Source organism: Neodiprion lecontei, chromosome 6 (assembly GCF_021901455.1).
Source record: "Neodiprion lecontei isolate iyNeoLeco1 chromosome 6, iyNeoLeco1.1, whole genome shotgun sequence".
Taxonomy (NCBI): Eukaryota; Metazoa; Arthropoda; class Insecta; order Hymenoptera; family Diprionidae; genus Neodiprion; species Neodiprion lecontei.
Genome location: NC_060265.1, coordinates 7,428,510 through 7,456,448, shown reverse-complemented (window position 1 = coordinate 7,456,448; position 27,939 = coordinate 7,428,510). Strand labels below are relative to the sequence as shown.

Sequence of the window (27,939 nt, the reverse complement as noted above, 5' to 3'; positions counted from 1 at the left end):
AAGATTTGTTGCTTCTGCCAAAATTAGGGCTAAAGTATGAAATACAATGACATATGGAATTAGTTAACAATTCGTGTTTACTAGCAAATGTATGAGGCTATTTTACGTTTTTTGCTGCTACACATTGATTCTGATAAAAACTTTGAAAGCCAGGTCAGGAAATAAAATGAACCGAATCACCATTGCACACAGGCTTAGGTAATTTACCGGAGCAATGAATTTATATAGGTGTGTTAAGTAAAGCGACACGACAGAAATAAAAAAAAAAAAATTAGATTTAATTTATATCGATAACTGTTACAGGATTGGCAAAGTTTACTTTGAGCATCAAAGAAATTATGCGGAATAAATAAAATACAATGAGCATCAATTGATCTAATTCTTGAGCAGCTGCAATTATTAAGAATTTAACAGGAAGAAGCAATAAAAACAAGAAAAATTCAATACAATAATAAAACGAACGAAATTCAGACTAAATAAATAACTGTCGTGAACACAGGGTGGTGACCACGCATGTGTCAGACTACTCTACGAGTCTTGTAGAACCAATGTAATAATTGTAGCCAGGGTTTGTAGCCGAGTCGTTCATAAGTCACAATCATTGAATTTAATTAAAAAAATAATTGATAACTGCACGATTGTGCTCTATGAAGAACTGCACTGGACCTTTGTGTTTGAAGCAAAAACTAATTGAATCCTTCGAAAGGATTCCATTTTTCAAACAATTACACACGTAACGTTGAATACAGTATTATAGGAAAGCGTTTCGATCTGAACAATTCGGGAATGGATACGATCCGTAAGATATTTGACTAACAAACTGATCAATAAACGATTAGTCAGGTAATTGAGATAACTCATTAATTAAACACTACGACACTTTAACAACGTTATATAGCATTTCGGTTACAAACTCTGTACTTATTCCATATGCGATGAGACTGCTAAATTTTGTCGATTAATATTAATTCATCTCGATTATGTTTTTTTTTTTTTTCTTTCTTTCTTCCTTTCTTTCTTTCTTTAATACATAAAGTTAATTTTTGTTCAACATACATGCGACGAAGAATGTCGATATTTCAAACTTTCGATTTACATATTTTTCTTATGTAAAGCTGGAGTGTACTTGAATTTCTCTTTACATAATTAAATTTCATAAAATTATGAGCGATTAGTGTTGAGCGTTTAATGTAAATCAATAGATAGGTCATGGTGCAGTGGCGGTAGTTTCTAAATTCAACGGGTACTAATTATTAAAGGGTGTAATACATATGATACGGCGTATGTAATGAATTTAAATAAAGGATGAAGACTGGACTGAGTTTTGATATGAAACAATGCTGTCCGTAATCGTGAAATTTTGATGAATTTTCCTTTGTGTCGCGACACTTTTTTTTTTCTCTCTCTCTTTTCTCACTACACAAGAAGACAATATATATATATACACATTGTTATGTATCGTTTAAGAATCGTAATACAGTACAGTACAGTTAGTATAGGTAGAGTATGTATAGAATAGGGCTACAACATATTATTACGGTTTCGTTGGACCTAACTATAATAATTATTCTATTTATGTGTGGGTTTGAACCCGTAGCACTGGGTCATCGGATCTAGGAGTTAGACTAAGGGCCCTTTAACGATCTTCGTGTAAGGGCAGGAGCAAACAGAGAATATATTTGATTTTGTTTGACAATTTTAATTTTTTATTCCGGTTTATTTTTTCATCACTTTGTTTTTTTTTTTTTTTTTTTGTTTCTTTTAACCTCGTTATCCCGTTCCGTCAAAACTACCGTTAAGTAGAGATCCAAGGTTGTCTCGTAATCTTAAATTGTGGATACTAAACTCTCAAAGTGGCGTCGTAATATTATCGTTATTATTAATAATATTATTATTATTTTAAATTTGTGATAATAAAGTCTATGGTATGAGAGTTTCAACTCTGGGTCAACTCTTCTCATACTGTTTTTCATACGTATACATATATTTATGTACATATATATTTCTCTTTTTCACCTTGCTTTCACACGCGTGTATATAATATATATATATACATACACAAATAAATGAGAACATATTATATATATCCATATATATATATATAATATATAATTTTAATAATAGTATGTATATATAATAATATATTCACTACCTGCATTATCACAACATAAATTTTTTACTCCCTTTCGCATTTGCTCAAACATAAACAGTCACTCGAGTTAATCATTATATATATCATTCGCACACTTATTCTCCGTCTATGAAATTTAAACGCTGCGGTGGTGTAAGATAGTGGTTGAGCTTCAAAGCACAGTAGCGTCGGCTCAAAATACTTGATGTAATCTTGACTCGGGGTTGGGTTTTGCGTAAGCAATTAATATGCCCACCCTCCGCTTCTGTTATTACCACCTTTTCTGAATCCTGCTTATACAAATGGTAAAATTGAGTCGGCACAGGTTACGGTTCGGCTTTAACTCTGGCTGGTAAATTTTATTTTAAACGTAGCGATACCGGCGAGTGTGAGAAAATTCATAGCGAAGATCGTCTTGCTCCAGTTACACAATTGAGACTGTTAAGAAATAAAATGAAACAATAATACCAAATTGTAATATACACAAACACCGTATCTGTTCTTTTTTTTTTTCTTTCTTTCTTTCTTTCTTTCTTTCTTTCCTTATAGCGGTAAATAAAAGGTTGATTATATTTCATTAAAATCATTAACAATCGTTGCGTGTAACCATTCTTACTACACTACGCTGCTTGCGAACTCAGCCACTAACAATTATACATCAGCATAAAACCTTAGAAACCATGGCCCAGCCTGGATGTAGCGTCGGCTCGCTTCAAGCAGCCCTTATATCCAGGGTAGCCAATATTTAAAGTATGCAACAGGAGGCTGAGCAGCAACTGCTTCCGCCGCCTTTACTCTTTTGTCTCTGGTCTGTAACAGAAGCATTTTATTCAACCACTGCTGGGCGTATAATATAACTTACGCATACGATAATATTATAACTATGATATACACAAACATACAATAATAATTACAACTCTGATTAACTTCATGTTCAAATGCAGTTCAATTCGTGTAAACTTGGAGGGCTTTCTTTATTATTGAAGGTATAAAGGAATACAAAATGTGAATTTATAATAATGTATGAAAAACAGTGAGATTGTCCTCGATCAAAAGTAGATTATTGTACGTTACAGGCATTACAATAGACTTGTATAACACGTGATTTCATGGCCGTCTAACAGCGGGCTGTCCGCTTTTCGATGCGGCTGAAGACCTACGAATACATTGAGTAAGGTGAAGCAGCACGTGATGTGTGGAAATGATTAGTTGCACCGGGTATTACGCTTGTCGAGAAGGAAGGAAGGAAAAAATATACATACACATGTTTACGAAGTAAGACGTTGTTGCACGATAGGAGAGTGAAAGTTTAGAATCATCAATTACTGACAATATGTACCGTACGTATCATGATAATTACAAATGGTGAAACACGTGGAAACTTCCATATCAACGCATCAATTACGCAGCAAAGAATTTTCAAGGATAACGATATCCGTGCAGTTTTACAATCTCGCGGTGTTTCGAATATATAATTTGAACCCGAAATACGAGTAACGAGTAGACGTTGTGTCAACATATACTTTGAGACTTTTGAAATATCTCGCTGACTTCTTCGTTGCCAGTACAATTTATAACGAATATTTGTAACATCTTATCGCTATGCATTGATGCAATTACGCGAATTAAGAATGAGTTGTTGATACCTGCATCCTGTTACCGCTCTTGGTCATGCTGCTACATGTGATTTTTCTAGTTTTTAAATACGCGATTAAATATACGGTGAAAATCTCGCCAAACGTTACGAGCTGTTCGATATATATAGAAACACATATACATATACACAGTGTGAAAGGAAGCGAAAGAGTGCGACTGACAAAAATTAAAGGGAAAGAGATAAAGAAAAAGATACAGATAGGAGAAAAAGTCCAAGATACGTTGCAAGTTGGAATTTCAATGGAATACACCTAACGTAGGGAAAGCGATGAATCGAAGAGAACTTACTTTTGCCTATTTATCGCGATAAGAACTTGGTTATCTATCTTCGTTATAGCTTATATCAACATCGTCTTGTTGTACGAACATGTATTCGCCGTTAGGAAGAATGCCTGAAAGGATGGAGAAGGGGATGGGGGTAGGAAACGATCATGACATTCACGTATTTTGCACAATTGTCAATTGAATTAGAAATACGACATTGTCCTAGACAGGATACGGAGGCATTCGGACTAAATTATGCAATCGTTGAGCGCATTGATCATCAGAGCATGACCAACAGGAGCGACAGCATCACAAACCGCGAACGACCGTGAATTGAAAAAGAAACAAGATATTCTCGGTTGAATTCACCGTTGTAGATATAACATTATTTCTTTCATAACTTATACGTGTATTTTCATTAAATATATTTTATCAAGTATACCTAAGGTAAGTGTACCAGTTACCGACACGTCTAGACCCAATTATCGAACCTTTTATTTTTTATTATCCAAAATTATAAACTAACGGCACAAATTATGAATTTCTCGGTTACCAAGACCAATTGCTAGAGAGTTTAGACACTATAAATACATTTTTTTGGTACACTTATAACTAAGAATCAAACAGATTAAACCAAAAAAGGTCAATGATTGGTACACTCACCTTCCACAGGTACAATATTACCGTCAATTAATACTTGTACAATCGTAACAAAAATATCGATAAGGAGTAATTGAATCATTAACCACATCGATTAAACTCACCTTGAGAATTAGGCTCGGGGAGGTTCTCGCGTGGGACAAGATGCATTACTATTGTTTTACCGAAGGGGAGACCGAGCGCACCTAAGGTAACGTTGCTGTGTAGAAAACGACCCTGGTAAATTAGTCGTAAAATTTCCGCCTTCGCGACCGCTTCTTCCGCCCAATCTGAAATCAATCCATCGTTGAGTTTTTCGCTTTATCTTCTACCTAATACTACGCTGACACGGTATATACCGTTGATTAAAATTACCGTATATTCAAATTGCTTTCACCGTTCCGGACGACTTTTTTTTACGAAACTTTTCTTCGACCTCTTGCGTACGGATACGGAGAGTGAGAGAGAGAGAAAGAGACGAGAAAAAAAAAGAGAATAAAAATTCATCGATCTGTATTCATGCGGGCTAGAAATGTGTGTCATGTGTAAAAATTTCTCACCTTCAGGCCAGTTTTCAAACACATGGTGTGCTATGTCACCAGCAGAATCGCTCGGACTAAATAGGAACTCTTTTGTTTTACCGCTGACAAGTATTAGGCGTAGGTTTATCTGTAACAAAGTAAATAATTGAAAATATTATAAAAAAGCGACTGCAGTGTACAAGGCACGTGTATTACACAAATGTGTGAAATTTTCAATCGACGATGCGAAAGGCGGTGAAATTTATATTACACGTGTTTCGCCGTGGAGTTTGTGCGTCGTTACACCGATCCGTGATTTCGAAAATTGTCGAAAAATAAGAGGGTCAACGATAGCGGTAAGATACGCGGGGAACCTTGTAACGCCAGAGCGAGTGATTCTTACCTTGACTTCGCTAATACGCGCTCTAAATAGCCTTGCTATAGTATAGCTAACCAGGTTACCAGGGCAGAAACCAGGACAAACTAGGCATATGTGCGTACAGCGGGCACATCCAGATATTCTGGCATAATCATCGTCATCATCGTCATCAGTCAGAAGCAAATAGGGGCTACCGCTGCATGACGTTAAAGTTACTCCGTCGGAGTTTTCGAGGCGAGAATAGAGAAGACAGGTGCACGTGTCAGAGTAGTCAGAGACGTACTTACGATCCTTGGTTGAAAGGAAAGTTTAAACGTCTTATCGCACTCCTCTATTAACACGAGGCAATGATAATTATTGACGACTTTGGCGCAAGAGAATTTCAATGACGTCTGCCTGCACGTGCTTGCCGCGGTGAAAATAAAAAAGACCCATTATTATAGGATGGAATTGTAATTAATATTGAAACGTCGTGGCGTTTCAACGATTTATGTAGAGCGAACATGCGTGGGTATAAATAGTACAAGTGTAATGTGATGACATGAGAGGCACGATTAAATCTAATATGTATTCAGTCTATCCGCGGCACTTACGATTAATTGAATCTACCTACTTAATGGGTGAACTTTGGTAAACGATAAAAACACGGACTCGCTCGTTGGTGGGATAAAAACAAAAAAAACAAAAAACAAAAAAACAAAAACCCACCATTTTTTGTTAACACAACTTCTTAGAACGATAAAACAAATCATTCACGTAGATCCGGCTCTTCCGCTAAATGATTTCTGAAACTCGTTTTTACTTACTATTATGTAATCACCGTCAGAAATTATTGATCAAGAATATAGTTTCGTTGAAATTAACAAACGACTCAGCATATTTAGATATAGTTTATATTCAGATGTTTGCCGAAAATAAGCTTTTATATATTATCCTAGACAACCAAATTAAGTTTATTTTCAAGAAAAACAAAATCCTGCTGCAATTTTTACTTCGTCGTATACGATGCATAGAGCTTATTTTCTAACAACTACCAACAAACTAATCCAAGATTAACAAAGCTTGAGACTTTGTTTATACCTATCGGTGATCTGATTTGTGCGTCTCGCGAAACAATTTAGTTTTTGAAAAAAACAAATAATTGCTGCACGACTATACGAATATTTTCTACATTCTACTTTTTCACCAATTTTTGCAATATTCAAACCCGTGCGAGTATCTTCGATATTGAAATTCTCAGACAACTGATTTACACAATACTCCGAGACCTGCGTATCTTATACAGAGCGTGGGAGATAAATCGAAGACCTCTGATGCGAAAATGGGTGCGTATAAGCATTGCCCATATTTTTCCCGGAGATATCCCACGATATTATATACATATACGCAAATAATAAATAGGAAAAATGGCAGTAAGACTGAAAGACGCGCTGTATAATAATTTATGTGATTTGCGATTCGCGATTTATTGCCTCAAACGTATACAAATACGAAAGGCGAGATGATAAACAGTAATGTCATCGATTTTCACGTCCTGCACCGAAGCGAAGCGACGCTGCAAGATTTTCTAGGGCGTTAAATCATGCGATAGCAATTTGCTATCGAATATCACACCGGATCTTATTGCAGTCTAGTGTCTCACACACACCCTTGGCTCTCGAGACTCGCCTACAACCCTACTCCTCGTCTTTCGTATTACATTGCATTACATTACGTGTATATATATATATATATATATAATAAATAATAATAATTAACATAAGAAATGATAATTCGCAATAGCGCCAACCTTAATGTCTTACAAAGTTGATTGGCATTGGGCGAAGAATAATCCATGTGCAATATAAATTATCATAGGGTGTATAAATCCTGCGTTGGAACAGTGACGCAATATACTCACCCCCGACTCTTTGACGGGGTTTTATACACGTATCGCGATAATTAGTCTTCCGCAGCTACGTAGTAAACTATCGTAATACACCTATAATAAACGTTTGAAAGTTTTATGACGTACAGTATATGTTGCATACAGTCGACTCGCGTGCATCGTGCAAAACAGTCTCTTTCGTGATTAACAAAAAGTAATAATACACAAGCCAACTCACAAGTGCGCGTATTTTGATACGCCGTTGGTATTAGGATATAAGGCGGCTACGAAATTGCGACCCTGTAGTGTAGTATAAAAGTAATGAAGAATCGCAAAGAAACGAAACGTCGACGAGACTCAGATTCGTTTTATCAACGGGGTAGATGCGTTGTGAAAAAATATTTCTTCGATACGTACCGCGAACGGTATCGATAAACGTGCAGATTCCTTGATTCCACGAAATGAATTAGTTCTATTTGGCGACTGAAAAATCTTTTCAAACCGAGTACTAATTTTAAACAAATGGGAATAACATTTTTTCTCTCTATAAAATTGTACCGTGACGTTAATAACCGTACATATACATACAGTGACGGCCCATATGCTACGCCGACGTAAAGTATCGCTTCGGAGTAATTTGAACGAGGCAAAGAATGAGAAGCTGAGGCGTCGGTGGGTCGGGTCTCAGGTATAGAGAGAAGAAAAATAAATAAATAAAGGTCGGAAGGTGGAGGAGAGCATTATAGAGAAGAGAAGAAGCCGGGAGCTGGGCGTGTATTCAAAATCGCACTTTTGGGGTTCTTCCTTTCCAAGACGCTTCGCTTCGGTTCGCTTCGGTTCGCTTAGCTTCTCCGCTTCTTAGCTTCTTCTCTTTGCCGTACAGCTATAGGTATGTAATAACACGCAAGTTGCCTTCCCGAAGTCCTGCAAGTTTCATTGTTGGAACCTCGTGTGGTAGAGCGGATGGTAAGCGGCGGACGAGAAACTGAGAACATCTCATCGCAGACCCCGTCCGCGTTCTTCCACCTTCTCTCCTCCTTTTTTTTTTTTTTTTTTATTTACTTTGTTTTTTGCCGTCTTTCCTTCACCGCAACGTGTATAATAATGCCTTTTGCTCGACCACCGGCACGGCCGGCTTGGCACGGCGCCGCCGTTCTGCAGTGCAGATATCATACTGTAACCTCATACATGCAGCACCGCGTTGAAGTCAGTAACGTTATCGTAGCGATTCGTGCTGAGGAAAAACCGTTACTTCGCGATTTTGGAATCGTTTGATAGTACGGTACACCGAACGATGCTTATCAAATTTTGAAATCTTCGTTAATTCAAAATCGTTGTAGAAATAAGAAAACAGTGATCTTTTTCCATGAATGCTTCGTTACGATAACGCGTTACCGACTTCAATCTCGTATGTAACGTACCTACTCTTCGACGCGTAACGTACCTATAAGTTTTTCGTTTTTCTGAAGCTTGATGTTGAAAACAAAAATTTATAAAATCAGGTATTTTTGCAATTGTTTTTTTCGATGGACAAACTTTTTGTCTCAGAATTGGTGTGTAGCCACCTCTCTCGACTAATTTGACTTTCAGAATTTGAAAAAATACAGCCCGAACATCACAGTATCAACAGCTAGAAAAATACAACAATTATCCACATTTATTCAAGTGATATCTTTCGAAGAATTGACAATATCGACTCGATACTAATTGCAATCGTTTTAAAAGGATAAAATTTTTTGATTAAAAAATCGAAGAATCATTTCGTATACTCAGCAGAATCTTTCGTAGATTTAAAAACTATGAGAATGCCTATTGTGGAAAATAATTCGAGTAGTTTCTTTGGTTGCGTCGACATGCAACGTTCACTTGGGTGAGTCGTGTATATTAACCTTAAAATTTACCCACGGTAACGAAACTTTGGTCGTAAAAACTAAACATTATACCGAGTGTACACCCAGACGGATAATTGGCAGGCATTTAGGGCACAAGCGATGTGTAATTTGGGGATTCTCGTGTCACATCGCAGGCTTTTATTATATGTATGTATAGATATTTTACCCTGGGATCGTTACTCCATTAGTTGCCAATGAACGTAGTATTTGCGCAAGAAACGGGCTGCAAACGATGTACAAAGTCGAATCTTGAAATAAAGAAAATTGTATTCTGTTTGTCATACGTGTGCGCTGACGACAAAAAATTTTTTTTACATTAAAACGACTTTATTACACAAAAACAAAACATAAAAAATCACCACGATTTCGAGCGTTTGTACACATAAGTCGTAGAAAAGCGAGCAAGGCGAGACGGCAAAAGAGAAAGAGAGAGACAGAGAGAAGTGATGGGTAATCATAATTTATTTTACACAGAAGGATCAGATTATCGAACTGTATTGAATATTCGATAATTTATGTTAAACAATTTTCAAATTACAGATTGTCAAAATATAGTAAAGATAAAATTTAGAAAGTTATAACAAAGTACAGAAAAACAAAACAGAATCGTCGAGATTCTGTTACATCTGTTTAAACCATTCCGACGTTTCTGTGCTACGCCTTTCTATACTTCGACCTTTCTACAATTTGAATTTTTTATACTTCGACTTTCTCTATTTTAAGAATTCTATATATTATGACCCTTCTATTTTCTGATCTGTCATCATTTTTACATCCATCCATGTCTATATTACGACTTTCTACAACTTTGACTCTTCTATTATTATACCTACCTCGACTTTCCAAACATGTTAAAAGTTGTGTAAAATAAAAAAAAAAATCTTCGCGTCCTTGAGAATCGATCGTTATCGCGTACTGTTTTCCGATCTTTTCACGTCTCTCCCCCCATTTCTTCCCTACTGGAAATGGAAACAGATGAGTTTGCGTATACATAGTTACAATTCGGGGGGGTTGGCGCTGCATGTTTGGAATTACGTGCATACATAGGCGCGCGATGATGTCAAAGATCCATAGATCGCAGGATGGCGCGGCGGACTGAAGCCTGACGATGAGTAGTAGTTTCTATTCCTGCGCCAGTTATTTACGGTTCTTAATTCTCATACGGTTCTTCTAGCCGGCATAGGCAGCGGTTAGGCAAGGCTTACGCCCGGCAAGCAGTGGCCGCAGAACTTCCGACATTTATAGTCATATCCAGCATATCTCCGTGTATATATATATACACATACCCACGCCAAGATTACCGGAGAGCGGCGTTCCACTATCCCCGAGTCCTGTTAGCCGCGTTTTTGCCTCTATTTCCTGCAACGTCGGTGTACCTAATACGGTGCAGGCATGTTGGGTGTACGATACCAGAGGGATGGATGGAGGCACGGCTCTGCCCACGTGTGTTGTATATTACACTTACGTGCGGTGCGGCACTAACAGTAACTCGTCTCCGTATGTATACTTCAATTACCGGTGTGTGGTGGAAACGTGGGGGGTGGTGGTGGTGGTGCAGGCCGGGAAGATGTATAGATACGTGTATGGCGGGTATGTAGGCGCATTACTCTCGAGGCAAGAAAATGGCATGACGTGTATGATCGATGACACCCACCCAAGTTGACCGGTGACGTTATTCCGGCCTCTTCGAAACGTCAAAAAATTATTATTGATGTACGTACCGGAGGCCATGAGTAGATATATCAACTTTAATTCTAGCGAGATTCGTGCATTATAAAAATTTCAACTATTTTTACTACGAATATTGTCAAATATCAGAACAAGAAGAAGAAAAACACTAGTATTTAATACATATAATACCTGAATCATACTATTTAAGCTCGATAATACTCGGTACAAGTTGGTTATTTGCCAACGAAAATCCTTTCACGATTTTCCCTGAACATCGTGCAATGTGAAATACCTTATTTTTAGTTTGCTTATTCATTTATTTATTCTAGTCAGACTTGTCTGTGAAAATTTCTGACCGAACGTATTTTAACGTAACGGATGCACTATCGCAGTGTTTTCAATTGAAACTTTCCGATGGTTAACTATACGACGACGAAACATTGTTTTGCAAGTTGTTTTGACATATTTCGATCGGTCTGTTGAACACAAGGCACGAATTTAGGAACCGAAACGAGTAGAATCCAGGACCAATAGCTGAATTATGATTATAAATTACACTTCGAGTCGCTTTATATACATTGTCTTAATTACAATTTCACCATTGAATATTTGAACAACAACATTGGATATATCAACAAATATGAGCCGAGTCGAATAATAGTCGAGTTGACTCATCAATATTTAGCTCAACCTATATAAATTTGCTAATTACAAATGAATGATCCATTTCGCCATATTAAAATGAACGTTTTTAACTGTAAATAAACCCGTCTCTCAGTGTACGAGATTCACTTCCTTAGCGACGATACAATTATCACACGACTAAGTAAGCGCTCGATAGGAAACGCAGAAAGTGCAACAGCTGATTGAAATTCCAAAATTTTTTGTTGAGCACGTCTCGCGTCTCCGGAGGTTATTTCAGCTGTTTCCACCTCCGTTTGGTGCGAAAACATCGCATCGAGCGTTCAGCGACATTCGATGACCAACCGTCTGTTCTATCACTGGTAAAACTGATATGTTGCACGTTTATAAACGATAAAATAACAGGAACTCCGAAAACCGCGTCCAGGGCTGCTATAAAAATGTTCATTTTTATTTAACGTTCCCATCGTCATCGCCGTTCTAAAAGATATTTATAAATCGCACGATAAAGCAATACCTAAGGTGCAAAATTTAAAAAATGTATAACGAGTACAACCTTTATATTATATACTTACAGGATTCACAGTGTTCAAGCCAACTTATTTTAGGGGAAAGTTTTGTGAAAATAGTTGAGTATTAGGGATCAAATATTTTTTTTATAGTAATGACCAAATAGAGGAAAATTAGAAACACATTACGGTGTCCCTTATTTTGGTCGTATTGAATTTTTTTCGATCGCATTCCAAATTTTCTTCGTATTGTAGGAAAAAGTAATTCCCTGTCGGTATAAAAATTTGTATTCTTTTGTTCCTACGTTAAATTGAAAGTATAAACATTTTTCTAAAGAATGGAATTGGCTTTTTCAGTCAGTTTCAAGTTATGAAAAAAAAAGTAACTGACTGGAAAAAATACTTAGGGAGGTTTAAGGAGAAAATTAACTGCTTAAGGGTACATTTAGGGGCAAGTTTCAGTTTTAGAGTGCTTATGGGGAAACAACAAAGTAGAGTACTTCCGGTAAAATAGGGGAGCCACTGTGTAGCCTGCATGTAAGAAATTCCAAACTTCCCGGAAAATATCTCGACTTTTTCCAGTTTTCTAATCTGTCCAGATAAGTCTGCACGAGGAACCCTGGACGCATATATCTAACTATAAACACGTATCCAACAGTGCATTCACATCTAGAGTACAATAACGTGTCTCGACAAAGTATCTTGACAGTATTAATTTTCATCTTATTGTTAGTTGAAGACCGCACGTCGCAGTGATGGTGGTGACAATTAGTCCAATTATGAACTGACCCCACGGGTTAAATAGCAGACGTCTTATTTTTATCATCCTCCTACTGATGCTATTAAGCATACCAACGGCATACGTATACGTATACACAAACGTATAGTGCTTATTTAAACCGCCCACACGACGGGTGTCGATAAACTGAAATAGAAAATTTATCCAATCCAAGAAAACGATTAATTTTTCGTGCATCAGCGATTACATGTAAGATAATTCATTGATATCGAATAAATTCTCACTCATCCGAACATAGGTATATATTATACTACATACACGTACGGCGTAGAATCGAGTAGCCTTTATTTGCGTAATGTAAATGCTACATAAATTTGACATCCAATTCATTGCATTATGCATATTATACATAGGTATATAATATACATGTATAATATTATACCCAGCCAATAGTCATGGCGATCGCTTACTTGGAGATGAAAAAAATTATTTGTTTTTCACTCTAGGTATACGTTCGCATACCGCAGTATATGAAATGCACACGGTGCTTGAGTAGTTGTGTTATATGTATAATGTATAACGCAACCTCCTGCAGATATTAGTAAATACCCATATACGGTGTGTGTGTGTGTCTGTCGTGTGTGAACGTCTAAGCAGATTCCTGCGCTGCGCCTATACGCGATGTGAATTTTCATGGTACAAGCTGGAAGGCGAGAAAAGACGACGCGACGGACGGCAATACGTGACTTCCGAGTGCAAAGATTCGCCGGAGGATTTATCTACAGACAGGATGTTCGAACGTAGAGCATGGCGATCGGGTGAATGCGGGGTGGAAAGAAGAAGAGGTTGGACTTGGGGGGGAGAAAAGCTCGATACCGGTCGTCGCTGTTCGGAAAGAGAAAGAGACTTTTGCAAGGAGGCAAGTGTGCATGCTCTTCGAGCGAAGGAGGAGGAGGAGGAGGAGGAGGAGGAGGGAGAAGACAAGACAGCCATGGGTCTCCGGTAGTAATGGCCGCACGTCGTATTCCGATGTAAATTAAATTTGAGAATTTCTTCCCTTTGTACGCTACACCGGCGCATAATATGCGCGAGGTTCGAGAATAATTAAATTCCGAATTAATTAAAGTTCCGGACATTATCAGGCGTTACATATGTACATGTGTATACGTACATAAGACGATGGTCACGCGTGTGCCGATATATGCGCGAGTCCTTCTTGATTGGCATAATGCAAGTGCAGACGTATGATGTACTTTCGATCCTGCCGCTCGCTGCGTTACTATTCGAATAAAGTATAAATGCAACGAATCACGCGGCAGCTACGTGAAAACATGGAAGGGAAAGAAAATGCTAATTAAAACAACAATAATAATAATAATAATGATTATGATACATGAAGAAACAATGCGTTCGAGTGTAAAAAGGTGAGAACGAGATTACAGCCGCCTGTTTTGTATAACAAACAAAAAGATCGCCTTGTAAGTGTATATTTTCGATGATTATCTTCGCTGGCCGGAAATGGGCGACACATGATCTTAATGTTGAAAAAAATGCTGCAGTGTCTCTAGATGCGGGAGAAAGCAAAAGGCTTACGTAACTCGAGTGTGTATATACATATATATATATACAGGTATCATTATATATAGCGGTACATAGGTATATGCATGCACTCCGTATATATATATATATATATATATATATATATTATATATATGATGTCGAAGCCACGGAAGTGCATCGGAACTCGATAATATATGAACTGTATTTAATAGTTTAATTGGATTGGTCGGTACACATATAATTTACAGACTTCGATGGTACGTACAGTGTAAATGTACTGCGTTAGGGTGTTTCAGAAAAAAATAATCAGCGATTTTCCACCGTGGCACCGCCTGAAAAGTTTTTTTTTTAGGTCGAAAGAAAGATTCTGTCAAAATACAAGCGTTCTACGTTACGTGTGAAAGATCGGGCTCATTTGATTTTTTCACATGTTTGTGTAACATGTCGCTGATGGTTCAAGAAAAAAAAAATCTAAAAAAAAATTCCGAGACCGTTTTGGGCTGGTTGCAACGTGAAACTAATAAATTATCAAAATCGAAGGGGGTGAGGTACATGGGCTGCAAATTTGACGCGGAATGCCCCGTAGAGATTTATTCGAAGAGTTGAAAGATTTTTATCGGCGTACATACAACTGATATGTCGAATCAATATTGGCCGGGTCGAAGGGAGAGAAAAGCTGGTCCAACGAAACGAGGGTCAAGGCTGCTTGCTGCATCCGAAGCGAGTGATATAAGGGAAAAAAAAGTGCAAGCCGCAACTCTGCAAGCTGCTGCTGCTGCTCCTGAAATCACTTTGCTGACCTAGTTGAACGGAATCCCTCCCCCTCCTTCTTTCTCCGGCAACCGACTAAATTCTCGTACCGACCTATACATACATCCACTTTGTTCTAAATCCTCGATTATCGGTTCTTCGGAGGAATGGAGCACGAATGAACGAACAAGCGAGCGATTCTCCCGAGAGATTTGCATCATATCGAGTGCAGCGTGTTATGTGCAATCTGAATGTATAGTTATACAATATTGTACGAGGAACGAATCTGCAGTGCGCGAGTTGTTTCCTGCTGAAATTTATCCGACGTAAATACATAACGTCGAAATATGTTATTAATATTACATATAAAGCATTGCCTGCAGGTAGACGAACGAAAAATAGTACGGAGTTAAGTATCGTGCTTTAAAAAATTACAAAACACATCCGCCGTCATGTCAGTATGATACAGAAATTATTTCAAAACTAGTCGCGTATACTTGCGGAGGATATTGTGCCGGTACGTACAACATTCGATCTCGTCTCGTCTGCGACAGACAAAAATATCTCCTCTTTTCAACTCCCGATACAAGCCTACGTCTGCTACAGTCAAACTTTACTTTTGTTATGCCCTCCTGTTTTTCCTAAATAGGTAATATAATATATAATTGTATTTTTAGTCGTTGTTTGACTCATTTGTGTTACGTGAAAACACACAAGTCAGTTTGTTAATGACGGAAAATAAGTACAATCATTTATACTCGTTCTCACGCGAAAATCTATTGTTATATTCGGTCCATGGCATATTTCGAATTAGCAAGGTTCTACTGTACGTAAAAGACAGCGACTGCGTGCAATCGCATTGCGACCTGTATTATTACAATATACCAGAGAAAGTTTCGTATCTCACCAAGATCAGAGATTACTTCTGTGCACCTACGTCACGCCTCAAGGTCGGTCTGCTTTGCTAACGAAGAAGCTCATTTGGCAACTCGCCTTTATATTTCCTATCCCGATCTCGTATTCGCGTTTCAAGCCAACTTTTCGCACGAGGTATATTCTGAGAAAAATTATTCATCGCAATGTGTGTATATATGTATATATGTATATATGACGAAGATGACGATGTACAAATGCAGATTTGCAGAAAATTCGGCAGTTTTATATAAATCGTTTGTAATACATGTATACCACCTACCTATATAATATACATATAATACATTTTTAACAGCACTTTGCGAAGCCTAACTTTTTCAGAATATACCACATAACACCGATGTTCTACATAGATATAATATAAAAGCCCGGGTCTACACGATGAGAAAAAAAATTAATGAGTGAAGAGTGTTTCCGAGTAAATGCACCGAAAATTTTTAAAAACGAACTAATGGAGCGGATAATGCATGAAAAATTGTTGAGACGAGGTAAAAGAGAAAAATTTTTTTTTTTAATCTAGGAAAAGTTCCTTTATACTGTATACATCACGATTTAAAGGCGGAAATGAAAATATTTTTATCAATTAATAACATCACACGAATATATTATCGCTTACAGAAATAATGATCAATTGTTGAAATTGAATTTAATTAAAAATCCTCGCGTCGAGTCATATACAATACTATAAACGTACAGTGTACAATGTAATTCAAAAACAGAAAGTAAAGAAATCCAGAACGAAGGTAATTCCTTTTCTCAATTCGCAAAAACTTACCCTTATTATTTACATCGCAAATCGTTAAAAGTTACGATAACATATCCATTAAAAAAAACGAAAAAAAAAAAAAAATACTGATCTGATACAAGCGATTCGATATATTACGAGTAAATTTGAAAAGACGGTGTGAAGAAACTATGCGAAACGAAAAAAAAAAAAACAAATTTTAAATTTATAAAAGTTCAGGGGCACGTAATCCGAACGCGCACATCCGTTAATCCAGTGCACCCAGGCATTAATACCCCATGCGTACAACGTACATGCAGCAACGGACGCGATATTGCGGGGGTGGATATATGCGGGGGTTTCGGCGTAGTAGGAGGTGGGAGGATTCGAGGTCGGGCGTACACCCCTCGCATCTCCGTCCTTCCTTGCTTTCGCATCTATCAGCGAGAGAGGAGCTCCTCTACAGGGGTGCGCGCGTATGCATACGTACACCTACGTATGCAGGCATTGGCGTGTGTGTAGGTATACATATGTAGTATAGGTATACCCGTAGTGCCTGTCTAGGAGTAGATATACGTGCAGAGGGAGCGTCGTCGTCGTCGACGTCCATTCAGTGCGCGGGTGCCGGGAACAGTCGGGACTCTCTCGAGTCCTACAGGGCGAGGGATCGATCGATCGGTCTACGGGGAGTAACTCGCTGATGCCTCCTCCCCCTCCCGCCCCACATCTCTCTCTCCCACTCCCTCCCTCTCTCTCTCTCTCTCGCTCTTTCTGAGCCGCATGCAGCGCGCTTCGTTCGTTGGGTCGTCTGGCCGAAGAGGAGGCAGCGAGACTCCGGATCGCGGAGGCTGAGGCCGATGGTGAGGCGATGAGGATAACCTTGTCATTCGCCATTCGGTACCCGGCCGCTGACGAGGGATGAGAGAGAAAGAGGGCAGCACGGGAAGAAAGATGCCGAATCCGACTCTACCTCGCTTCTCATCTCTAGACACCGGATCTCGGTTCTTATTCGTTCCTGTCGATGAGAGCGAATCTGCCGAGCGGGGATTTGTTTGTTTGTTTGTTTTTATTTTATTTTATTCTATTATTTTTTTTTTTTTTATGGGATTCGGGAATCCGTCTGATTGCAGACTTGTGTACAGACACGGAGAGAATCGAATTTCGGATCTCGTTCGATACGGGGATGCGAGGAGGATAAAATTTCGGAATTTATTATTCCCCGTTTACACCGCGATGTTTTGTTTTACTTCCGCGGAGATGCGTGACCCATTTTTTTTTTATATCATGGAATATTGTTATACGTACACCGGGTGAAACCGAATATTACCGAGGGTAGAGATCAGGGAATTTTCTTTTCTCTTTTCTTTCTTACGCGGGGTACAGGGACTTTTGCCTTTCGAGGACAAAAAGTATCTGTACGTAATTTATAGGTGCGTGTAGTACGTATACACTCGGTCAGGCAACTCGTAAACTTCGCACTGGGGTTTACCGAAAGTTACAATTTTCAGGTTATACGTTAGGTTATTCTTCTCGCACTCGTACGAATGTGTAATAATACATAAAACCAAACAAACATACGTGTATGCGTAGATTTATTTTTTCTTTACCCTCCGAGGAGGGAGAATTATTTCAACGGAATAAAGTTCGTTTTTAAATCCGTGTAAGATTTTGACATAAATGTTGGAAAAACACTCACGGAATAATCGAGAAAAGTTTTCTTTCTTTTTTTTTTTCTTTATATACCAATTCAATGAAAATTTCATTCACGATTGAATAAACTTTGTTCGAATGAGCGAACCAAACTTTTTCCCGAGTCAAGTGTCGACAGATACACTCTCGACTGACGTCGATTTTTGATAGATAAATGATTGTTCGATTCAACGTATGGGAAAAAGAAATGATAAAGCGACGATGAAAAATGATACCTTGCAGAATTTCGTAGACATATTTACCGCATATCAATTTTGAAAATGTGAGAAAGTCGGGAATATTCATTTCGAGATTTACAAGTCGTACCCGGCGACGGTTTCCTGTAAAATTTTCTGTTTCGAAACACCCTAAGCATGTATACCGTATAATGGAATATTTATAATATTATACAGATAAACTGCGCAGTCCTACGTCACGCCATTAGCGTTCGTTTGGTATCTACTGTACACGCAATACAGGTGTAGGTGTAGGTATCATACAGTTATACAGTTGTACATGCATCTAGTCGATGTGTGCTCTATACGTATATGTACACACGTATAACGCGCCTGTTATATTAAAACTGAAAACTTTCACCGTACTGTCGCGGAGCTTCGGGATCTTCGCGCGAGGATGAACGCAAAACACGCATGCTGCACTGCAGGTCGATCCGTATATATGAGACCGGTGTATATGTATACCTAGCGATATTTTACGAGGCTTACGAGAAGTTAGTTACGTTAAAGTAATGAAAAATTACTATTTTTCAAGTTTATAGTGACTTTGAAGCTCGTGTTTTCATCGTATTCAAGTTGGTAAGGTTGTCGTAACGATTCGTGCTCAGGAAAAACCTTTATTTTGCGATTTTGGAATTGTCTAAAATTCACTAAACCGTAATAAAAGAAACCATACTTATATTTCAAGAACGTAGTTTCTTCAAAGTCATTGTAAAATAAGGAAAATTGTGATTTCTTTCCCAATGTTTCTGCCTTATTACGATTCACTGAATTTTTATTTTTTAATTACCGCAATTGCGAAACAACGGTTTGTCCGAACCGTTAATCATCACGATAGGGTCGCTAACTTTAGCCTCATGATATTTTAGAGAAGTTTAACCAGCTGCATGAGACTGAGGTTAGAAGCGTTATTGTGATTATTAACATATGAAAAAAATCATTATTTCACAATTGCAGGAATGTTTAAAATTCGGTAATATCATACTAAGGCATATGTATTCATATTTTGAAAACTCAACCACATCAGTCACTACAAACTTGCAAAATAGTCATTTCTCCTCGCAATGACGTTTCGTTACGTTAACGTTACCAACTTCCACCTCATCCGGTCGCAGGGTACGTACTACACGTCCTTCTAACGTATTCAATTGCCAAAATCAATTGTCGAAAATCGACATTTTACGAAAGTTTGAACGTGTAACTTTGTTTGATAATTAAATACTTGCGTACACCGGCCAAATACCTATTATATATGTATATAATAAACAGTAAAACTGAATGATGAGATTTCGTTAAATGTGAACAAGTGTAAAAACGTATGCAATACGGTTGGGATTACAATGTATTATGTACTATACGCGTAGACATTTTTCACGTAAACCGTGTCTTCCTACATTTCCTTATCACACTTTCCGTGCAACGGTTAGCCTTCTTGAAATCGTTGAGTTTTTTTTTAAAAAGGATATCAACCTCGTACATCGGCGATATCCTATGCGATCTGCGGGATACCGCGTTTTTTCCCTTTTTCTTACGCACGTGATACAAAAAGTCAAGGAGGATAAACGTTCCATTGTCTTCTTTCTTCCTGCAGTTTATCGGCATGCATATATGTATGCAATGTACGTACATACCGAGAGAGTCAATCGCGTCGCGTTGCGTTGCGCGTTGTTATTACAGACGTACGGTGGAATTGCTTTGTTACACGTACATTTGCGCGTGTAAATTTGTAACGAACAGCGACGACGATCCCCGTTTTCGCAATCCTGATTTCCGAGATAGGCTTCACGAGAGGGAGGAGAAGGAGGAGGACTGCAGTCCGAGGTGGTGTTGAAAATTTCATCACGCTCGCGTATATATGGGGCCATTTTTAGTCTACTCTAAGTTTATGGCATTAAACCGTGCCTGCCTACTTGTATACACACATCTAATTAGCAGTCGACTCGGGTGAAAATTTCGTAACCGAAACTCTATTCCTTCTCTCTCGCTCTGTTGGTACAACACAATAAAAGTTCTACATTATACGCTAATGCCGGGGGGGGGTAAAAAAAATATATATACATATATTTCACAACGCTATAATATTTACCTTGAAGTAAGGAATGGAAATTACAAGGAAAATTAAGTAGGTACACGGAATTCGTCGATGATTAGAAAAATATAAAGTAATTGTTGCAGTCGCTGAAGGCGGAAAAAGGAAGCGGTCGAGAACGGATAAAATAAAATTAACGATGCATGTATATCGACCGAAACGACGGCGAATAAAGAACGCAACGTCAATCTTTATATCGTGTACAAATATTACATATAGAATACTACAAAATAAATAATAACAATAATTCGCTGACGATGTTGATTTGTTTTTTTCAAAGTGATAACGTATACGTAGCCCTTGTTTCAAAGGCCTTATCCATCCGCCCATCTTCCGTTCAGTGAATCACAATTGAACGATTTCACGCTGTTTTGCCGATTCTAACGGGAAACAATAGATCTTAATCGTATAATACACATGTCACGGCGGATACGTGAACGGTATTTTTACGAGGAGGGCAGCAGCAGCAGCAGCAGCAGCTCGTACAGAGATTGATGATATTCTTCTCCTCTTTTCCGTCATTGCGGATTTCATTATTGTGTTTGCCATACGTACATACGCACACATATATTCGCATATATGTATATACATATGCATGCGTGTAGATAGCATAAATGCTGCCTCGAATCGAGCGAACGTAATTCAATACACATGTATTAACACGATCTGCTCAACAAGTTTGTTTATGACGTGTGTCTCGGAATTAGGTATAGCCGCCTGAACCAGAACGGGGGAGAGTTTATAATTGAAACTTTAATGAAACGAGTTGACACAATAATAATATTAATTAACGCCTCGCCCATCTGTTGAGAATTTTTTATTTCTTTTTTTTTTTCGATATTTATTCATTTATTTTTTCTTTGTATTACGCACTTATTATTATTAACGGTATTATTGTTCGTGTTTACGAGTTTCAAGCAAACCAAATTACACGCAGATATATGAATATTTCGAGAATGCGTTAAACTAATTGTAAGAGAGATCTGATGAGAAACGTGGGGTAAAATTGTTTCTCAATGGTATGACGAGTGATAATACAGAGTGTGGAAAAGTTATCACCGTCGCGCGCGTTATTGGAAATATTTTCCAATAGGTATACGTATTTATTATACGTATACATAAGTAACGGGTAATCGAAGCGTGGTCTCGATCGAAGATGCATATAGGTGCGATAAAAACCACCGACCGAGGTTATTGGTTTCTTGTATTCCGCCATATCTTTTCGTCGTATGCAGACGACGACCACGGATATTCGTATGAATTTATTCAACCAACTAATATTGTTAATCTCGTGGTCCAGCTTGACATGTTTGTTGTGTATATTATGCAGAACGATATTATGCAACATATGTATACGCGCATAGAGTTGAAGGAGGATAGAACAACAACGGCAACAATGCGAAGAAGAAAATCCGCGGTAGAAGAGAAAATAGGGGAAGAAAGAGAGAAAAAAAAAAAGAAAGGAAGCATCGAGATAACCGAGTAACAAAAAGCGTAAAAGGCAACAACGAGAGTAGACGCAGCTAATTGTAGTCTAGCGGATAAGTCGAGTGACTCTTTTCTCTTTCTCTCTCTTTCTCTCCGGAGTCCTCGGGTCTCCTCATTTAAACTCGGCTAGCCGGTGCGGGCGTTTCTTGCCTCGTCCCGAAGTCACGCAATTAAGAAAATTAAAGCGACGAGTCTCTGTTTACGGGAACGCCGCCCCGTCGTCGAGTATAAGGTACCTACACGTTTTTTTTTCCCCCTCGAATGCTCTCGCTTTTACAGAAATTCGACCTCACGTGTCTGGATATATACAGAGAGAGAGAGAGAGAGAGAGAAAGATATACATATGCGTGTCTTTACACGCGTGGAATAATAAATCGAGAGACTCGTCACTTCCGGCCCCTGAAACTTATCGTGTAATCAACCGGGCGCCAAAAGTGAATTTAGATTTCACAATAAGAAGAGAACAACAACCGACGATTAGCCTCCGCTAGGAAATAGGAGGCGACTTTCTCTCACGTTATTGTAGCTGGGTTATAGACAACAGTACCCGCGATACTGCGGATGTTAATCTAAACTCCGTTAACGAAGCTGCGATCGTCGCTGTTTCACTGAGAAAATAAATTCGTTAGATTTCGAGAAATAGTTAACCATTGAAATTTATTATTTTACTTGATTTCACGTGATTTATAGTACACTTCGAAACAAGGATGCACGATGGCGAAATATTTTCGCATCGTAACTACGAAATAGTGTATAATAATTCATATTTATTTAATTTCACGAAATGTTATAAATTTTAAAATAAGAAGGCTTATTTTATTTTACGAATAGTATTTTTTATGCTAATCGTAACTACGGGATAATAAATTATTTGGTACAATTAGGAATGAAAAAATTGAGAAACGAATTATAATTGCAGTTTGTTAACGTAACATTTCATAGGAAATGAATCGTAAATTTAGTGGAACGAAATGTAATTTACTTGAAACAATGAACGTTTATTGAAACTAGGTGAATTATATAATTCTATGAATTCAACGTACATAATAATATAACAAGGCAAAACGGACCAAATATTAAATTGACAGCCCGTAATGAATATAATTCATTTCATTATACCGACTCAAATATTCCTAATCCTAATGAATAAATTTTCGTTTCATACGGTACAAAATACAAGTAAAGATACCAAATAATTTGTATTAAGTAAAATTTTCATGAAAGTGGAGATCGTATCGGCGTTGAATCCGGTGCCCGAATACAATATACGAATTTATAAGCGAAGTAAGATTTGTTATTCTCAGCGTGTGAATTTAAAAGCCATTTCCGCGACCCGGAAGCGATTCGGTGCGAAAACCTTCTCTTTTTTTAATTCCGTTTTTTTATTCAATTACCTTGAAGCCCCGAGATTCGCTTCAACGAAGCTTAGCTCGGGTTGCTCGACGGTCGACTTTTAATCACGGAATGATTGCTCCTGAAATTAACCGCGCAAACTGACCTGCAAAGGAACCGCTATCTGAATTTTATGCGGCTTCTTTTTAAGAGGCCACGCGGATTAGCACGCCGTTGGATCAGTCGAAACGACGTATCGAGTATCCAGCGTCACCGATCAAATAATTCTTTCCTTTCTCTGCGAGCCGCTCCGCGGAAATTTATCGCCTCCCTCCGTCCGTAGGAAAAAGGAAGTCGCTGGCGGGGTTGAAAGATTGACTTCTTTCATTTCCTTAATTTCGGTTACCTGCAGACTGCTCGCCTCGAGGTGTAACCTTATGTACGTACATGTACCTGTGTTATATACTTGGGAGAGGAAGAAATATATAGGAGTGTAATAAAATCGGGGAGGATTTTAAATCCTGCGGGAAGAAAATTCGGAGTCTCCGCACGTTCTCTGCGTCATCAAATATTTATCTCCATCTATTTTGTCGCTTTACGAAGAAAAAATTTTCCCTAGATTATTAATAGTCGTATAGACGAATCAGTCGATGACGCAAATTGCGAGTTGATCTCAGACCGCGAAATAACGAGCTCTAATTTTTGCCTTTGCAATAATTAAGTGGCACGTAAAACGGGACTCGACCCGATCGATTTATCGTCCCTGATGATGATGATGATGATGGTCTAAAATTCAAATTGGCCCGCAAATCGTTCTTTCAATTCGTTCGTCGTTGTAACACTACGAGCACGGTTTTTTCAAATTGCGAGACTTTTGTTGCTGAGTTAACTATGGGATTTCGTAATTACGAACGTTTATATACCGACTGCACACAAAAGTTCCTGGGCGGCATTGCGGTATATAAGGTACAAATCGAGCAGAGATTGCGTAAGGTATAGTTTAGCGGTGCGGCGCTTCTACGTAAACCGGTTAGATTGCTGATTGATCGTCGAGTTTTGAGAAATTGCACGGATGTTTGAAACAACAACAATTCCGCTTTGATGTCCAATTGAAATTCGGAGCGTAATTAGACGGGGAGAGATGAAAATTATACGGCCAGTCCGTAAGGTCTGTATGGCCCTTGCATGAATCTACGAATTAAAATTCCGATAATAAACGGCCAGCTTCTAATTAAAATACACATATAAGTAGGTAAGAAAAATCATCGCTATATGCCACCAATAAATATAAATCCGTGAAAACAACAAGATTACAAGTTTCGGTTTCCAGATTCTTTAGCCATTACCACTCTGTACAATCTATTTTGCCGGCTTCTACTCACTTCTTATATTCTGTTGTACTCTGCTTGTTTCTTGTTTTTTCTCTTTTCTGTTTTTATTGGTCGGCTTTGACATTTGTATAGATCTATCTCGTACTTTCAGACTTGGACTACTTGAATGCTTTCCTTACACGTGTCTTATTAATACGACTTCTGTTACGCTCTCTCTCTATCTCTCTCTCTCTCTCTCTCCTTCCTTCTCATTGCCCTTTGGCCCATCTCCAAACCATTGTATAATAAAAGATATTCTATTCTATTCTCATATTTTTAGCAACATTGCGGAAACGTTTTCCGCTAGTTTTTGGCAGCGACAATATTATGTTGTTCACGTGAAATAAAAATTGTCTATAAGTTAGAATAATTGACTAAATGGTGGGAAAAAGTAAAAGGTTACGGTTCAATGTATACATTTAAACTTATTCTATGAGAATACAAATAATTCAGTAGAACGGTGATATGGAAATAAAGAGGAGCTTTTATCCGCATTATTTATTTCGAAGGTATTTACATTTTTTCTCGCACAGTTCATCCGGTTAACAAATTATTCTCTGTACGGTAGCGTTCTTTTCAATCGAATAACAGCACGTACCTTTGAACAAGCGGTATGAATAATTCATTATCGATATGGTTTTCCGAATTTGTTGTTATTGCAGTAAACTCGAATCTGATCGTAACTTAATGAATTTACGATTATGAAAATAAACAGGATTAACGTTCGCCGCCGTAGAAATTTACGAGTTCCTTGACACGATGATTAATCAAATCTATATTCAACGCGGAATGGTGGAATCACTTTCCGTGGTGATGTTCAAGTTAGTAACTCAGTTAGTTTGAATATTGCGGTTTACTGAATTGCAGACGGTTCTGAAGTTGCGACATAACGGATTTTTGCCAAAAACGTGTAACGTTGCAATAACACATTTTACTTAAAAATCAAATCTACCTGCTCGTCAATTCACAGAGAATTTGTTTCCATCAGCGCAAGTATGCACACGATTTAACGTGTAACTAATTATAGCGATAGATAGCTGCGGGATCCCAGCTTTCTATTTTATATTAGTGTAATACCGTATAGCAAAATAATAAAAAAAAACAGGCAGGAGAAAAAGAAAAGACACATCTACTCGTGGTTTCTCTACCACGTATCACGTAGCAAAAAAAATTCATTATTTTTCTTTTTTCCTCTTAAGGACCGACTATCGGTTCACGCAGATGTATTATAATATTTATTTATAATTCCTCGATGACTTTCACCGAATAAATGGATCCTATTTTTTTCTTTTTTTTTCTTTTTTCATTTTCTCTAAGCACAGTTTCACGGGTAACCGCTGCCTGTACACTGCTGATTTACGTATCTTAAAACACATGTACGTACACGAAAAAGAAAGAAAAACCTAGCTCTGCAAAGACGCTCGCGAATAAAATGGATTATCAAATATCTGAAATTCGTCTACGGAACAATGTCGCGACGTTCCTAGTGAACGGTGTTTTCATTTTTCTTGGTCTATATTTTTATGTCGCTCCTTTCCCCAAAGCGATTTCTCTCTTCGATTTAAATGGAAAAGGCCAACTTCCAGCAGAAAGCGATTCCTGCGGTTTAAATGAATAAGATACCCATCGAGTATGATACAACGTTTCGCACGTTGGCTTTTGTTTGACAATGAAACAATCATCGACACACCGTCCAATTTTTTAAAAGAACAATGCATAATTTCTGAGGGTATAGATCGACGCTTCGTCGTTAAGTGAATACGTATAAATTCCGTGTAGGTGATATAATTGTTATGAATTATTTGCGATAATTGCGATGGTATAACGCGGGGCAAAGACGGTATGATTATTAATCGAAGTTATACCAGCGAGGAACCTGGATGTCAAGTTCGCACGACATGTCGTACGGTATATAAAGGTGATAAAATATTAAGGGAAGCGACAGAAGTGAAGATGACTGGGTGGCTAACTAGGTCGGGGGGAAACAAGGAGGCGAGATGGAATCGAAGAAGGGTGCGGTAGACGTATTACGAACGGGTAGAGAAAAAAGCTATAAAAAAAAAAAACAGAAACCGACGAAAGAATAGAGCGAGAAAGAGGAAAGAGAGAGAGAGAGAGAGAGAGAAAGAGGGAGGGAGAGAGAAAGCGGTGGAAAGGAAAGGTGAGGTGAGGAAAGAAAAGAAAGTCGGATGAAGAAAAATTGATGAGACTCACCTTGTCTGAGGGAATATTTCTCGAACTCATTGTAACCGATGAGAAAATCGTAAATAAAATCCGGAGGCTGCGCGTGATATGAGCCAACACCAATAACTCGATAGCACAGAATAACAGAGCGTGTGACAGCAGTTAAAACTAGTGTTGAAACACTCGATGAAAACACACGCACGCACAACTCCACTACACCATTTCGGCCAGATTATACTGATACCCGGATTACACCACCCGCGCAACCCGTTCTCGATTAACGTTACTTACTCATGTCGGGGATTAAGTATTTGAGCAACATTTTGCGAATAACTTTATATACTTCGCCAGATTTTCTCACCACCCCACGCACCACTTCCACTCTACCTGCGTCAGAGCCAAACACATAAAATGGCGATGTCAATCCTCGCACTGCATCCTGGGAAACTTGATCCGTGATCTCTCTCCTCGATTAGTTAGGCTGACCTCCGCTTGGTGCCGACACTTCTCAGCCACCTTGACGTCACGCCCGCGAACACGCCCCCCTCTTCCTAACCTGCGCGATTAAGGCATATTGACAAAGACGACAAAGACGACGCTATCGCCTAAGGGCCGTGTTCGACTGTTGCGATGGCCCGAGATTACTGGAGTTTCCTACCTTCGTTGGGCGTGGG

General features: G+C 38.3%; 1 protein-coding gene across 2 annotated transcripts; it reads right to left on the bottom strand.

Moving 5' to 3' along the window:
* Nucleotides 1-1,755: 1,755 nt before the first annotated feature.
* On the bottom strand, nucleotides 1,756-27,699 carry LOC107219964 (ubiquitin-like protein 3). Of its 2 annotated transcripts, none has more exons than XM_015658343.2 (4): nucleotides 27,296-27,696; nucleotides 5,251-5,359; nucleotides 4,816-4,980; nucleotides 1,756-2,941 (listed from the first exon to the last, which is right to left on the bottom strand). In XM_015658343.2, the coding sequence occupies exons 1-4, from the start codon at nucleotides 27,323-27,325 to the stop codon at nucleotides 2,877-2,879; spliced, it is 369 nt and encodes a 122-aa protein (XP_015513829.1). In that variant the 5' UTR covers nucleotides 27,326-27,696; the 3' UTR covers nucleotides 1,756-2,876. The 2 variants fall into 2 exon arrangements, with proteins under 2 accessions (XP_015513829.1, XP_046598586.1); XM_046742630.1 differs by lacking the exon at nucleotides 1,756-2,941 and adding an exon at nucleotides 3,087-3,287 and having other exon boundaries at nucleotides 27,296-27,699.
* Between the last annotated feature and the right edge of the window lie 240 nt (nucleotides 27,700-27,939).

Coding starts and splice junctions, on each gene's coding strand:
- LOC107219964 (XM_046742630.1), bottom strand. CDS start 27,325: ATGAGTTCGAGAAATATTCCCTCAGACAAG. Junction 4,981..5,250: donor GTTTGAAAACTGGCCTGAAG/GTGAGAAATTTT, acceptor GATTGATTTCAG/ATTGGGCGGAAGAAGCGGTC. Junction 3,288..4,815: donor CCCCGAGCCTAATTCTCAAG/GTGAGTTTAATC, acceptor ATGTATTCGTAG/GTCTTCAGCCGCATCGAAAA.